The sequence below is a fragment of the Callorhinchus milii genome, unplaced genomic scaffold (assembly GCF_018977255.1).
Source record: "Callorhinchus milii isolate IMCB2004 unplaced genomic scaffold, IMCB_Cmil_1.0 Scaffold7, whole genome shotgun sequence".
NCBI classification, from domain to species: domain Eukaryota; kingdom Metazoa; phylum Chordata; class Chondrichthyes; order Chimaeriformes; family Callorhinchidae; genus Callorhinchus; species Callorhinchus milii.
In genome coordinates this window covers 5,748,181-5,760,383 of record NW_024704748.1, presented here as the reverse complement: position 1 = coordinate 5,760,383, position 12,203 = coordinate 5,748,181, and the positions used below count along the sequence as shown (strand labels likewise).

Below are 12,203 nucleotides of genomic sequence, written 5' to 3'. Positions count from 1 at the left end.
ACAGCAGTCAGTATCCCACAAACAGTTGTGGATTGAGTGACCAAATTTTTTTTATAAATGTATTTTTGTGAAGTAAATCCTGGAAACCGATCCACCAATTGACTAACAACCGGGTTCCTACTTGCTGCTAGGTAAACAGAGACGTGTGGAGTTAGGTTTTACTCCGCCTGGGATTCAAATCCAGGTCCTCCCACTTGTGAGGCAATTGCTCCAATCCACTGAGCTGCAGAACTCCACCAGTTTCTCCACTTTCTTGGACTTCTTGAACTTTTGGTCAAATAGTAAAGGGGAATTCATTTCGAAAATCCTTCCAAGGATAAACTATTTGGAGCACGTTTCTTACTTTTCATTCATAAACCTAGGAATGTGCAGGCCTGGATAAAACCATTTTAGTCCTTCCAGAGGGTCTTCTTTTCATGCAATATCTCTCAATTTCAAATAGTCCTCAATCCACCTTCACAATCAAAAAATCCATTCCCTCTTCAAACTGCCCACACTCTCCACCTCCACTCTCCCTGAGCAGCCATTCCCCATGCTAATGCACTCTGTGTGAAGTACTTCAATCTGAGCTGTTCAGCTTCCCTCGTCTGAGTTTGAGTGGATACATTATGTGGCTTTTGCATATTTGAAAATGTTGTTCAGATTAACTCTTTAACCTGCTGCCTACAGTCATTACTTTAGATGAAGACGAGACATTAAATCTGTTGTGTTGAATCATCTCCCTGTTGACTATGATGCAGCGGTGAGAGGGTCTGCAGCACGACACTACTGTGAGGCTGCAAGTTGTGCTGTTTTCTCTCATTGTATCCTTTCTGACCTTGTGTTTCTGTCAGTTCTGTAGAGTCCTGTAGTGTAGTGGTTGGCATGCTCGCTTCCCATGCGAGAGGACCCGAGTTTGAATCCCGGGCAGGGTGGGATTGTGGGATCAATCCAAGTGTCGGGACTTTGAGCGCGGTCCTGAGGGAGCATTACATTATCAAACCTTAGGCAAGTTTCCTTACCCCACACACCTCTGTTTATCTAGCAGTAAGTAGGAACTTGGGTATTAGTTGATAGTGGATCGCTTTTTGGGTGTAACAATCCTTGAAAAAAAATTGGTCATTCAATTCACGACTGTTTATGGGACACTGCTATGCGCAATTGGCTGCCACATTTTGCCCACAAAATACACATCAATTCACTTTCCAATATATTCTGAGGGTTTGATCCATGATTTCTGGGTGTTCTCCAGTCCCTTGCCCAAAGAGACACGATCATTATTTGAACCTTGAGCTTGTTTAACCGGGAAGGGGTGCTCACACCGCACACACACGCACCTCTCAGCCGGAATCACTGAATAGTGTTGAGATGTGACAAGCGTGGCAGGTTTTCCCCCTCCTTGTTTAGTAATGGAAAGATTTGTGTTAGCCTAGCCCAGTCTCTCGTCTCTGAGTCAGAAGATTGTGGGATCAAGCCAAATGATGGGACTTTGAGCTCACATCGTCTAGGCTGATTCTCCATCGCAGTACTGAGGGAGCATTACATTATCAACTTTATGCCGTCCTTTGAATGAGATATTAAACTAAGGTCCTGTCTGTTTATTCAAGAAGAAGTTAAAGACAATGTTCAAAAAGAGGAGGGAGTTTCTCCCAGTCTCCTGAACAACAATCCCCCAGATAAGATTGGTCATTCAGTTCATGGCTGTTAGTGGAGGATCACAGTGCGTAAATTGAGTTGCTGTATTCACTTACAAAGCGCACAATTGCTACACTTTATGACATACAGTACACTGAAACTCAGACATTCTTCTGATGTGAAAGGCTATATCAAATGTAAGCATTATAATTGTTGCCCTTCCATCATCATTCCCACTGAGATCTGCTGATTTAGCACAGACCAGTAATCAAACTTGGGACCTTTCTGGTCTTCACTAGTCACTCACATCCTTATTGGTCAGAAGATTGAGGATTTAAGGCCCAAATTGGGCCTTGAGTTAACTGAGTAGTAGTTCAGACACTGAGGCATAGTACTGGGGAAATGCTATATTTTCTGCTGAGACGTCCTGACTGCCTGTTCAGGTGGATGTAAAAGTTTCTGTGGCACTATTCGATGAGAGAAACATCGTCCTTTTTCATGGCGCCCTGGCCAATAATCCCCCAGATAAATTGGGTTTTCACTTCATGGCTCTTTGTGGGAAATTGCTGTGTGCAAATGGGCTATTGCATTTGCCTACAAAATACAGTCACTATAATTGACAGCTAGTACTTGTGAAGTGCTCTTGAGACATTTCAACATTATAAGTGCTACAACAAATCCAAGCGCAATTATTATCCTTGAATGCTGTCTACTAGCTAGCATCAGGAAGAATCTAAAATAAACTCAAATTTGAGATAAATATCTTACAGTTTCAGTGTACATTGTATTTATGTTCACCCGCCCGCCCCATGTCCCTCTTTGTTTTGCCTCATCCCACACCCCTGTTATGAGCAGTAAGTTAGTTCTGCAGCCCACAGGCAAGTTCTGCCACGTGTAAACCTTGAAATACAGTATGGGGAAGTAAGTGATATAGAATACTACACCCAAGAATATAACCAGCACTAATCTGTTGCTGCATGCTCTATTGTTTATGCAAAGCACAGAACCCATATAGTATGAAGGAGCAGATGAGCAGCACCAGCCATGGTAACCTGACGCTATCCTATCCCTAGTTTCATTCTGCAGCATTCAGCCATCACACTTCACATCCTTTGCTGTTCTCCTTGGTGTGAATGATTACAGTAAATGCAAAAGCAGAAATTTAATTTAAAAACTTTCATTAAAGTCTAAAGAATGTATAGTCCCAGCGGGCAGAGAAACTTTGAGAAAGTCCAAAGGGAGAAAATAAAACCAATTTGAGTAAAAAATATCTCAGGAACTTTTTGAGTTCAATATAACTATAATTAACAATAATCCTTGCATTTGCCTAACATTGGTAGAACATCTCAAAGTGCTTCAGGATTTCCTGTAAAGTGCAGTGATTGAATATTTTGTTCGCGAGCATGGCAGCTAATCTGCGCACGGCAGTGATTAGGAGGGGAGAATTTATACCCAGATTTGTCTTTTTTTCTATAAAGTAGTTATGGACTATCTGGTCCTATAATAATATTAATAATACTTGCATTTGATAAGCGCCTTATCACGTCATTGAGACATCTCAAAGCGCTTCATAGAATATACTGTAAAGTAGAATGACTATTTTGGGGGTGAAACATGGCAGCCAATTGTGCACCTTCCTTTTGCTTCCAGATGCATCTGAATTTTACAGAGGAGCTGAGGATGTGGAGGAGGAATTTAACTTAGATGTCATGACTACAAATGGAATTGACAAAATAAACCAAACAACAATTTCCTTTAGTCTGACAAACAACATTAACACAAAAGGGTGTGGAGTCCGGTAGAGTAGTGATTAGCGCACTCACCTCCCAAATGAGAGAATCTGGGTTCAATTCCTGGGTAGGGCAAAACTGTGGGAAAGTTTCCTTACTCTACACACCTCTGTTTACCTAGCAGGAAGTAGGAATCCAGTTGTTAATCGATTGGCAGATTGCTTTCCGGGGGTAATAATCCTCCTCCAAAAAAAAAATGTCACTCAATCCACGACTGGTTGTAAGACACTGTTATGCGCATTTTGCTGTCACGTTTTCCGCCCAAAATACACAGTCAATCCACTTTATGTCTCAACAAAGTCATAAGGCGCTATATCAAATGCAAGGATTATTATTAGGACTCTGGGTACAATGGTTTACGTCTTGCAAATGCACCTCCAGCAAGTCCAGCCAGTAATGTGAAGGGCTTTGAGACGTCCTGACATAAAAAGCGCTATGTAAATGCAGATTGTATTGTATAAGGCATAGATGCAGAATTGATTGGGTAGTTCAAGGAGACGGGTAATGGCCACATATCTGGGAATTATGAATATTAAGGGCTATGGACAGAAGGCACAGAAGGGAGATTTGGGATATGGTGTCCAGGAGTGGTCTGTGGTGAAGAGAGCTCAGTGACCAACTGACATCTCATTATTGAGCTATTTTGGTAAAAGGACACAAAAGTCCTGAGCCGACTTGCCTCATGTCACTGTGTCTTGTGTGGGTGTATTGATTGCTTGCAGTTGGCCACACAGTGACGGGCCTGGCTGATTGCGTTGTGATTTATGTTAAACCTCGGGCTGCTTTTACTATTGATTCCGAGGCCGTGGGTGATTTAGTTGAGAAGTAATTGCTTTTCACATTTTTTGTCTCTGCAGCTATAGAATGTACAGGAAAAGTCAAACCACAGGCTTCCCGTCTTTAATTACAATTTTTTCTGCACCTAACTATTTAGATGTCTACAATAATAAAGGTAAGTTAACTTTCTTTTAACCTTTCTTTTATTCTTTTACTACTTTACTGTACAAATTCCATTTCCCTGTGAAGTCCTGCAGCATATTGGTTAGAGCACTCGTCTCGCAGACGAGAGGACTTGGGTTTGATTCCTGGGTGAGGCGAAACCTTAGGCCAGTTTTCTTACTCCACACACCTCTGCTTACCTCACAGTAAGTTCGATCCCGGTTATTAGTTGATTGCCAGATTGCTTTCTGGAGGTAATTCCTTTTTTACATTAAAAAAGTCACTCAATCCACGACTGTTTATGGGACACTGCTGCTGCGTTTCGACCACAAAATGCACTGTCAATTCACTTTACAGTATATTCTGTGAAGAGCTTTGAGATGTTTCAATGACGTGATAAGGCGCTATATCAAATGCAAGGATTATTATTATAAGTGAGCTGTTTTTCCCAGAACATAGCCGATTGAAAGGAACTGGATAGGATTTTAAAATATAAATGGGCTTTGATTATTTGATATTACAATTATTTCAATTGTATATTCCATCAGTAAGGAATTATTTCCATCAGTAAGGATTATTATTCCCCCCCTTCCTTTCTCTTAAGGCATTTTGTGAACTTTCATTTTAATGCCAAGCGTTTAATACCATCTTTGTTATCTGGTAGTTTAATCATCGGTGTCCGATTTTCCTTAATCTCTCTCTTCCCTCACATGAGGATTTTAAGCATGTACTTAGAATGTAGATAACAAGGTAGTTAGTATTCCAGAGGGATTTTCTGCATTTAGGTTTCACACATTTTACTTTAGAAGCAGAATTCCATAAATGGTAGAGGTTCTGAACGTAGAAGTTCAAATCTAGGGGAATTCTATGATTTAAGCGGCTCCATTCTGCCTTTCAGTCTAATCTGTTTTCAAGTAAATGCAAGGTTACCCTCCACCCCTCCTGATCCCAACCCACAGCTCGGGTGCAAATCCTTGTATCCAGGGCTTTGGGATGTCCTCCCGATACGTTGTGCAAATGTATTTTGTTGTTGTTTTGGTCCTGGCCAACAATCCCCCAGATAAAATTGGTCACTTACTCCATGGCTGTTTGTGGGCCATTGACGTGCACAAAGTGGTTGCTGCATTCATCTAAAAAAGTTATAGTCTCCGCACAGTAAATACTGAGAAGCGTTTTAAAATGTTTCCATGATATGGTAAAGCATGTAGTTATTCTTTTTAACACTGGGAATTGAATTTTCTCTCTCTCTTCAGCTGCTGTGTTGAAATATGAGAACAATGTGATGAATATTCGGCAGTTTAATTGCTCTCCACACCCCTACTGGTTACCCAACTTCATGGATGTTTTCACGTGGTCACTGCCGTTTGTCGGAGAAAAAGGTAGAGCAATGTACACAAAAATCACCCAAAGTGAATGCAAAACACCCAAACTAGATGTGGACTCGTAGGGTAGTAATTAGCGGGCTCGCCTTACATGCGCATTCGATTCCTGGGCAGGGCGAAACCTTAATCCTTACTCCATACGCCTCTGTTTACCTAGCAGTAAGTAGGAACTTGCTCATTAGTGGATTGGAAGATCGCTTTCCGGGGTAATAATACCATTTTTAAATAAAACTGTGGAGCACAGGTGTCCACACACCTCTGCTTACCTCACAGTAAGTTCGATCCCGGTTATTAGTTGATTGCCAGATTGCTTTCTGGAGGTAATTCCTTTTTTACATTAAAAAAGTCACTCAATCCACGACTGTTTATGGGACACAGCTGCCGCGTTTCGGACACAAAATACAGTCAATCCACTTTACAATATATTCTTATCAAGTGCTTTGATATGTCTCAATGGCACGCTAAGGTGCTTTATCAAATACAAGGATTATTATTATTAACCTTTGGTTTGCATTGTACAGTTACAGAGATGCTGGTTAACGTCCTCAATATCTGCTCGGACGACGAGCTAATGTCTGAGGGAGAAGATGCCTTTGATGGTAAGAGCGATTTTACAGCTAATCCTTTTGTTGATGTGATTCCTGGTTTGGAGGCTGTAAGGTTCTGGGAACTTGGGAATATAAACTGAGCACAATCATTTCATGCCAACCTTTTGTTTTCACTGTCAACACATTAAGCTTCTGGCTTCCAACAGGGGATGCAATTCCAGCTCCCTTCAACAACAACAACAACAACAAAATTACATTTATACATTCATGATTCTGAATACAAAGTATTATCTGAACCTGAATATTCCTGGAGGGAGGGAGTGATGGGAAGAAAATAGCCACATTACGCACCCAAATGGGTTCACACTTGAGTCCCATAGTTACAAGGTGCAGGAGATGAACCATATGGTGGGTACTGCACATTGTCCAGGATGGGTTTTGTGACATCCTCCCGACATGAAAAGCGCTCTATAAATGTAATTTTGTTGTTGTTGTTGATGGGTTAGATGATCCTCCCCTTTCAACAGCCCCATCTGTCAATCAGATAGAGGGAGAATCTGGGCTGAGCTGTGGGAGAGGAGGCTCAATGTGAGCAGCAGCCATCCTGGGCAACCAACAGCCATCCTGGGCCATCAGCATTCAGCAGCCTGTAGAGGGTTGGCAATACTACCTCCACTGGCTGGTTGGTTGCATTGCCTTTCGCTCAGCACTTCTGCAGGTAACAAAAATAATAATAATAATAGTCTTTACATTCGATACAGCGCCTTTCATGTCGGGAGGATATCCCAAAGCGCTCACAGGATATATTGTAAAGTGTAGTGACTGTTTTATGCGCCAACACAAAATACAAGCCATACAGTTTTTTTTAAAACTTCACAATTTTGGTAACGTTGATAATGCGGCATTTTCAGCCCAGGTTTCACACTTGAGTTTTTAAGTGCAGTATGTGTTGAGTCTAGAGCCTCTGTCAGCCTCACTCGACTCCCAAGTTGTGATTTGAATTTTTTTCACTCCTGAACCCAGGGTAATGATTAATGTGTGGGATACAGTGCCCTGGTACCAACAGCCCTCCCATGTCATACCTAAATCATACCCAAGAGTGAGTGTCTGCAGGCTTGATAATGGGTTAGTGCATGTGGGATCACATCTGTGCCTTATCAACCACAATCTATACGCTCTTCCTGGCAGGACCTGTCCTACATCTGTAAGAAACTATAGTTTGACTGCTTTTTAAGTAGTTTCTAGGGGCTGTGATTTCTGCAATAGGTTTTAAATTGTGGTTTGTATCCCAGGGAGAGAAATGAACTTGCTAAACACTGAAAGGTTCTTCCAATAGTTTTCTCTTTAAAGTGCAGATCTGTCCCCTCACTGCACTCAATATAAGCTAGAAGGTCAATTGCCTGCCCTGTGCTGAGTTACTGACTTCAATCCGAGCAATTGTCAGGACTGCATTTCGTTTCCATGTCTCTGGGTAGGGGAGGGGTCATCATCCAGGGTTCTTCCTACCCCCACATCACTATCCAGGATTGATCACCCGAATCCCCCCAAACGTTTCATATAATGTGTTTGAACTGGAGATAGATGTAGGTTCTGCAGGCGTTCTCCCAGTATCACGCCCAGCCTAAATGTATAAGACTTGCTGTAAATTTAAACAGCCAACCGACCATAAAATACAAAGATCTCCTGAAAAATATTCTGGAAGCTGCTGGCACAAGGTAAATTAAAGCAGGGCCATTGACAAAGATTATATTGTCGCGTCTTGGTGGCAGTAATTCCTTTGCATCGAAAGGCTTTACTTGCAGTTTCTTTTCTTCCATCGACTATCATCTTCATCCTTGACTTCACATCCTCACTGCTCCTAATTCTTGCACGTTTGCGGTGATCGTACTATGGTAGCTAATTACCTTTCATGAGTGCTGTAACATCTTGTCCCATCTTTCTATAATATCCATGTTCCTAACTAAAATGTGGCCCTCCTTTTAAGAGGGGTGCGAATAATTTTTATTACAACGCACTTTCTTTGAACAGTAAATGACTAGGAAGAATTTGTGGAGAAAAGACATGCTGATCATGAATATTCTTCCATTTTCAATCAGTAAATATCTTCGCTGAATTTAATCTTTTGTCTATGTATCTAATTCTTCATGTTTTGTCTTTTTGGGGGCATTCATTCCGAGTTACACTTCCAAAATAAATTATTTAATTTTGTTTGTCTGCATTCGCCTGTTCTCTCCACCATTCCACTTCCTTTGCTGGATTCTCCATCTGAAGAACGACTCATTTATGGCAATAGAAAAGGTACAGACCAGACAGAGTTCGACTGTTCTGAAATATGACTTCCTAAGGCAATGTGGCCAACAAGATTTTAGTGTGTCAGTTTCTTAAAAATAATCCCAACATTGGTGGAATCGTGAATTCAGATTTCGCGATGTATCAGTCATATTTCTTAACATCTGTCTTTCTGTGCATGCAATTTTCCTCCTTTCTTCCTCCTTCCTGCCTCTTTATTAACACTGTTACTTTCGAGCCATTTATTGCTGTACTAAATCCCCCCTTTGGATCAGCTTCTGTCAAAAGTAAGTTGCATGAATTGAGACAGTGTTTGTTTGTGGTCCTCATTTGATTGGTGTCAGGTTTCCGTCTCTTTTCCCTGCCCCGTCCCCAGTGTTTCAGTGACTGAAATAGTTTTTGCATGTGATTGGGTAGAGGTGCAAAAATCTGTTTTAATTTGCAATGCAGCATCAGATCTAGCAGTTACGTATAAGAATAGTGGATTGTCAGCTCTCGGACTGGCTCAACAGTACTGTAATGACATTGTGTTGTAGATGATTAGATCTCCAGTTGCCTGCTCAACTGTAGGGTGTGCTCTGATGACCACTAAGGTTTAAGATTTATCTGACTGTAATTTTAAGTTTACCTACAGGATTGTTGTATACTAATCTCATACCCACGATGACTGTGTAACTAATATTCCCAAGTAAAGGGATGAATAAGCATCCAGTCTTGACAATGACATTCATGCTTGACTGATCTGTGGGGGGAATGGAATAAGAAAGATATCTCCACCTGCACCTGTTCATGAAATACTGTAGAATTGCAAGGTCTTACTACAGCCCTTGTCTGACTGGGCCCTGTTCAAAGCAATGTTTCCTTGCGCCTGGAATGGAATGCGCATTCTCTCCCTGGAGAGGCAAATCCTGTTTACCTAATTCCAGTAAGTAATAGGCACAGGTTGTCAAGAGTCAAGGCTTGGGGACCCCAGAGTGTGTGTTGTGATAACTGCTGGAGTCTAATCAGATAAAACTACGTAGCTTACCATTGAGAGCAATACCTGTGAAGCGTTCCTGCTGTTTGTCCAGCTAGGACCACTTTACCCATTAGGGCTTTGGCTTTCAGGGATAACAGGATCTGAGTGGGAGGATTCCTTCCCGCTAGTGACTGGTCTGCCCTTCCAAGCCCTGCTGATGAGCCAGGCTGGTTGTACTGTCATCAGCAGTGCCCTTGAATACCACAGAACTCGCCTGACTTAGGAACTGGACTACCGAGACCGCCACTGAGTGGGGGCTCAATTCCGACATTCCGTTGCAAAACATGTCACCTTCCAGTTAGTTCAGCTCCAAGCAGACCCCAGTTGCTTCTCCCCCCACCCCACCCCGAGGATAGTCATTAACCCGACAAGTGTGGGTTTGAGCCCCCACTAGGTGCATGGTAGGTACCAGGAACTCCCTGCAAGCTTACTGGTAAAATACGTGAGCATTGCCATCTTCCTGTCCAAAGCTCGGGCACACATCCCGTCCCACTGAGCGATGGTTCCACCAGTTGGAGGTGCGGAGCTTGAGCAGCAGCTGCTGACCTCTCTACAGGCCACTCAAGGTGGATTCCCTGGTGCTGGAAATACAAACGTGTGTTCACAAATGCTTAGCGGCATGTGCACCTTATGCTGAATATTTAGCTAAGCCGTCGACTCACAGTTGAATGGTACAAACCAATGGTGCAAAAGTTTGTGGAGTCAGCACGGGGCACAGCATGGGAGATGGGTGTCCTCGTACATCCTCACACGCCTAATGACAGTTAAATTACAGCTTTTAGCCACTATGGACCCTAACACCACCTGCATGATTAGACCTTGACAATTCAGCTGCTTTTAGAATGACATGCCCTGTGTCCTTGTCTCTCTGTGTCTCTTTCTCTGTCTTTTCTTTCTGTGAACTATGGTTACAATTCCACCTCTTATTGCCTTCAAAAAGCACATCTCTGTATGAGCTGAACTGTAAATGTTTTGATGAAAGGTGAACCAGGTGTACTTTCTTTTGCAAGTATAAATTGTACTAGTCTCCAAACCTGCACAGATACTTTCTTTACAGCATAATGTCACGGTGTGAAGAGGTAAGTATGACTGAAATATACTTGAAGTCATTTTGATTTAATTTGGAAATAAATGCAGAAACTTGGGGACATCAGATAATAATAATCCTTGCATTTGATATAGCGCCTTATCACGTCTTCTAGACGTCTCAAAGCGCTTCACAGAATATACTGTAAAGCGTAGAGACTGTATTTTGTGGGTGAAGTGCAGCAGACAATTGTACAGAGCAGTGTCCCACAAACAGTCATGGATTAAGTGACCAAATTAATTTTTTAATTCATTTATTTTTTGAAAGGATTATAACCCCCTGAAAAGTGATCCGCCAATCGACTAACAGCCGGGTTCCTACTTACTGCTAGGTAAACAGGCGTGTGGAGTAAGGAAACTTGCCCAACATTTCGCCCTGCCTAAGCATCAAACCCAGGTCCTCTCACTTGCAAGGCAAGTGCTTTAACCATTAAGTTACAGGACTCCACATGGCTTCTCATCAAATAGCCAGTAAAATTGGGTCAGATTTTACCTCCAGTACTGTCTGATTGAAAACTATCTGTTACCAGCAGTGTGTGTCCTCATGTAGCTGTGTGTGAGCGCGGGGATGTCGTGTGGGATCGCAGTTACTGAGCTTGCGACGTTCTGTTTGAAAGCAGGCACAGCAGCGGCTCGCAAGGAAATCATCAGGAACAAGATCCGAGCTATCGGCAAAATGGCCCGAGTCTTCTCAGTGCTCAGGTAGGTCTTTCTGTTCCTGTATATCGGTCGGTGTGTGAATGTCTTTTCTGGGGCTATCATTTTACTGTGGTACATTTGGAATGAAATTGCTCTGTTAATCACAGTAAAAAGACAAGGAAATCAGAATAAAACTCCCAGATCTGTTTTGTTTGCTGTGGGTTTGCATATCTGGATCCTGACTTTGAGTACTAGACCATTCCCACTTACGGTTGGATGCGTTTGGTACAGAGGAAAACTGATGGGGAAATTTTGTAGCACTGTCAGCTGTCACACAATCACTATAGTGTATTGCACTTTGTAGAGGAAAGGGAGGTGGGGGAGATGAGTGTTAGTGAGGGATAGAGAGAAAGCTAAAAGACCAGATAGAATACCCAGGGAATAGATGGATATACAAAATGAGTGACTGATTGTGTGACAGGGAAGAGAAATAGGGAAGTGAATGAAACCCAATTTGAACATAAAATGACTGAATAACAAGAGACTAATAGTAATGACAGAGCGAGAAACCCTTTCCCCATTGGCGGTAGAGAGAAAGAGATGCGTTGAGCTGGCTCCAAGATGACGTATCGGAATGTCAGAATTGAGCCAGCCCTCTGTGATGGTCTTGGTAGTCCGGTTGCTGAGTCAGGCAGGTCCGCAGTACTCCAGAGCACTGGTGACAATAGCACAGTCAACCTGGCTCATTGGCAGGACTACTTGGAAGGGCAGACCAGTCACTCCCATTCAGCTCCTGTTAACCTGAAAAGCCAAAGACCTAACGAGTAGGGTGGTCCTAGCTGGACAAACAGCAGGAAAGTTTGCCAGACAGTGCTCTCAATGGCAAGCTATGCAGTTT

General features: G+C 42.5%; 1 protein-coding gene across 7 annotated transcripts in view; it reads left to right on the top strand.

Annotated features, from left to right (window-relative positions):
• The window catches only part of LOC103185841 (serine/threonine-protein phosphatase 2B catalytic subunit beta isoform), a 37,152-nt gene that overhangs the window by 15,393 nt on the left and 9,556 nt on the right, over positions 1-12,203 (top strand). For 2 of the 7 annotated variants that reach the window (XM_007904553.2, XM_042336673.1), the window contains exons 8-12: positions 4,262-4,356; positions 5,597-5,722; positions 6,247-6,324; positions 8,545-8,571; positions 11,284-11,368. In XM_007904553.2, coding sequence (XP_007902744.1) covers positions 4,262-4,356; positions 5,597-5,722; positions 6,247-6,324; positions 8,545-8,571; positions 11,284-11,368 — 411 coding nt within the window. The remainder of the gene's footprint in view (positions 1-4,261; positions 4,357-5,596; positions 5,723-6,246; positions 6,325-8,544; positions 8,572-11,283; positions 11,369-12,203) is intronic. The other 5 variants (XM_007904557.2, XM_007904555.2, XM_007904556.2 and 2 more) reach the window with 3 other exon arrangements.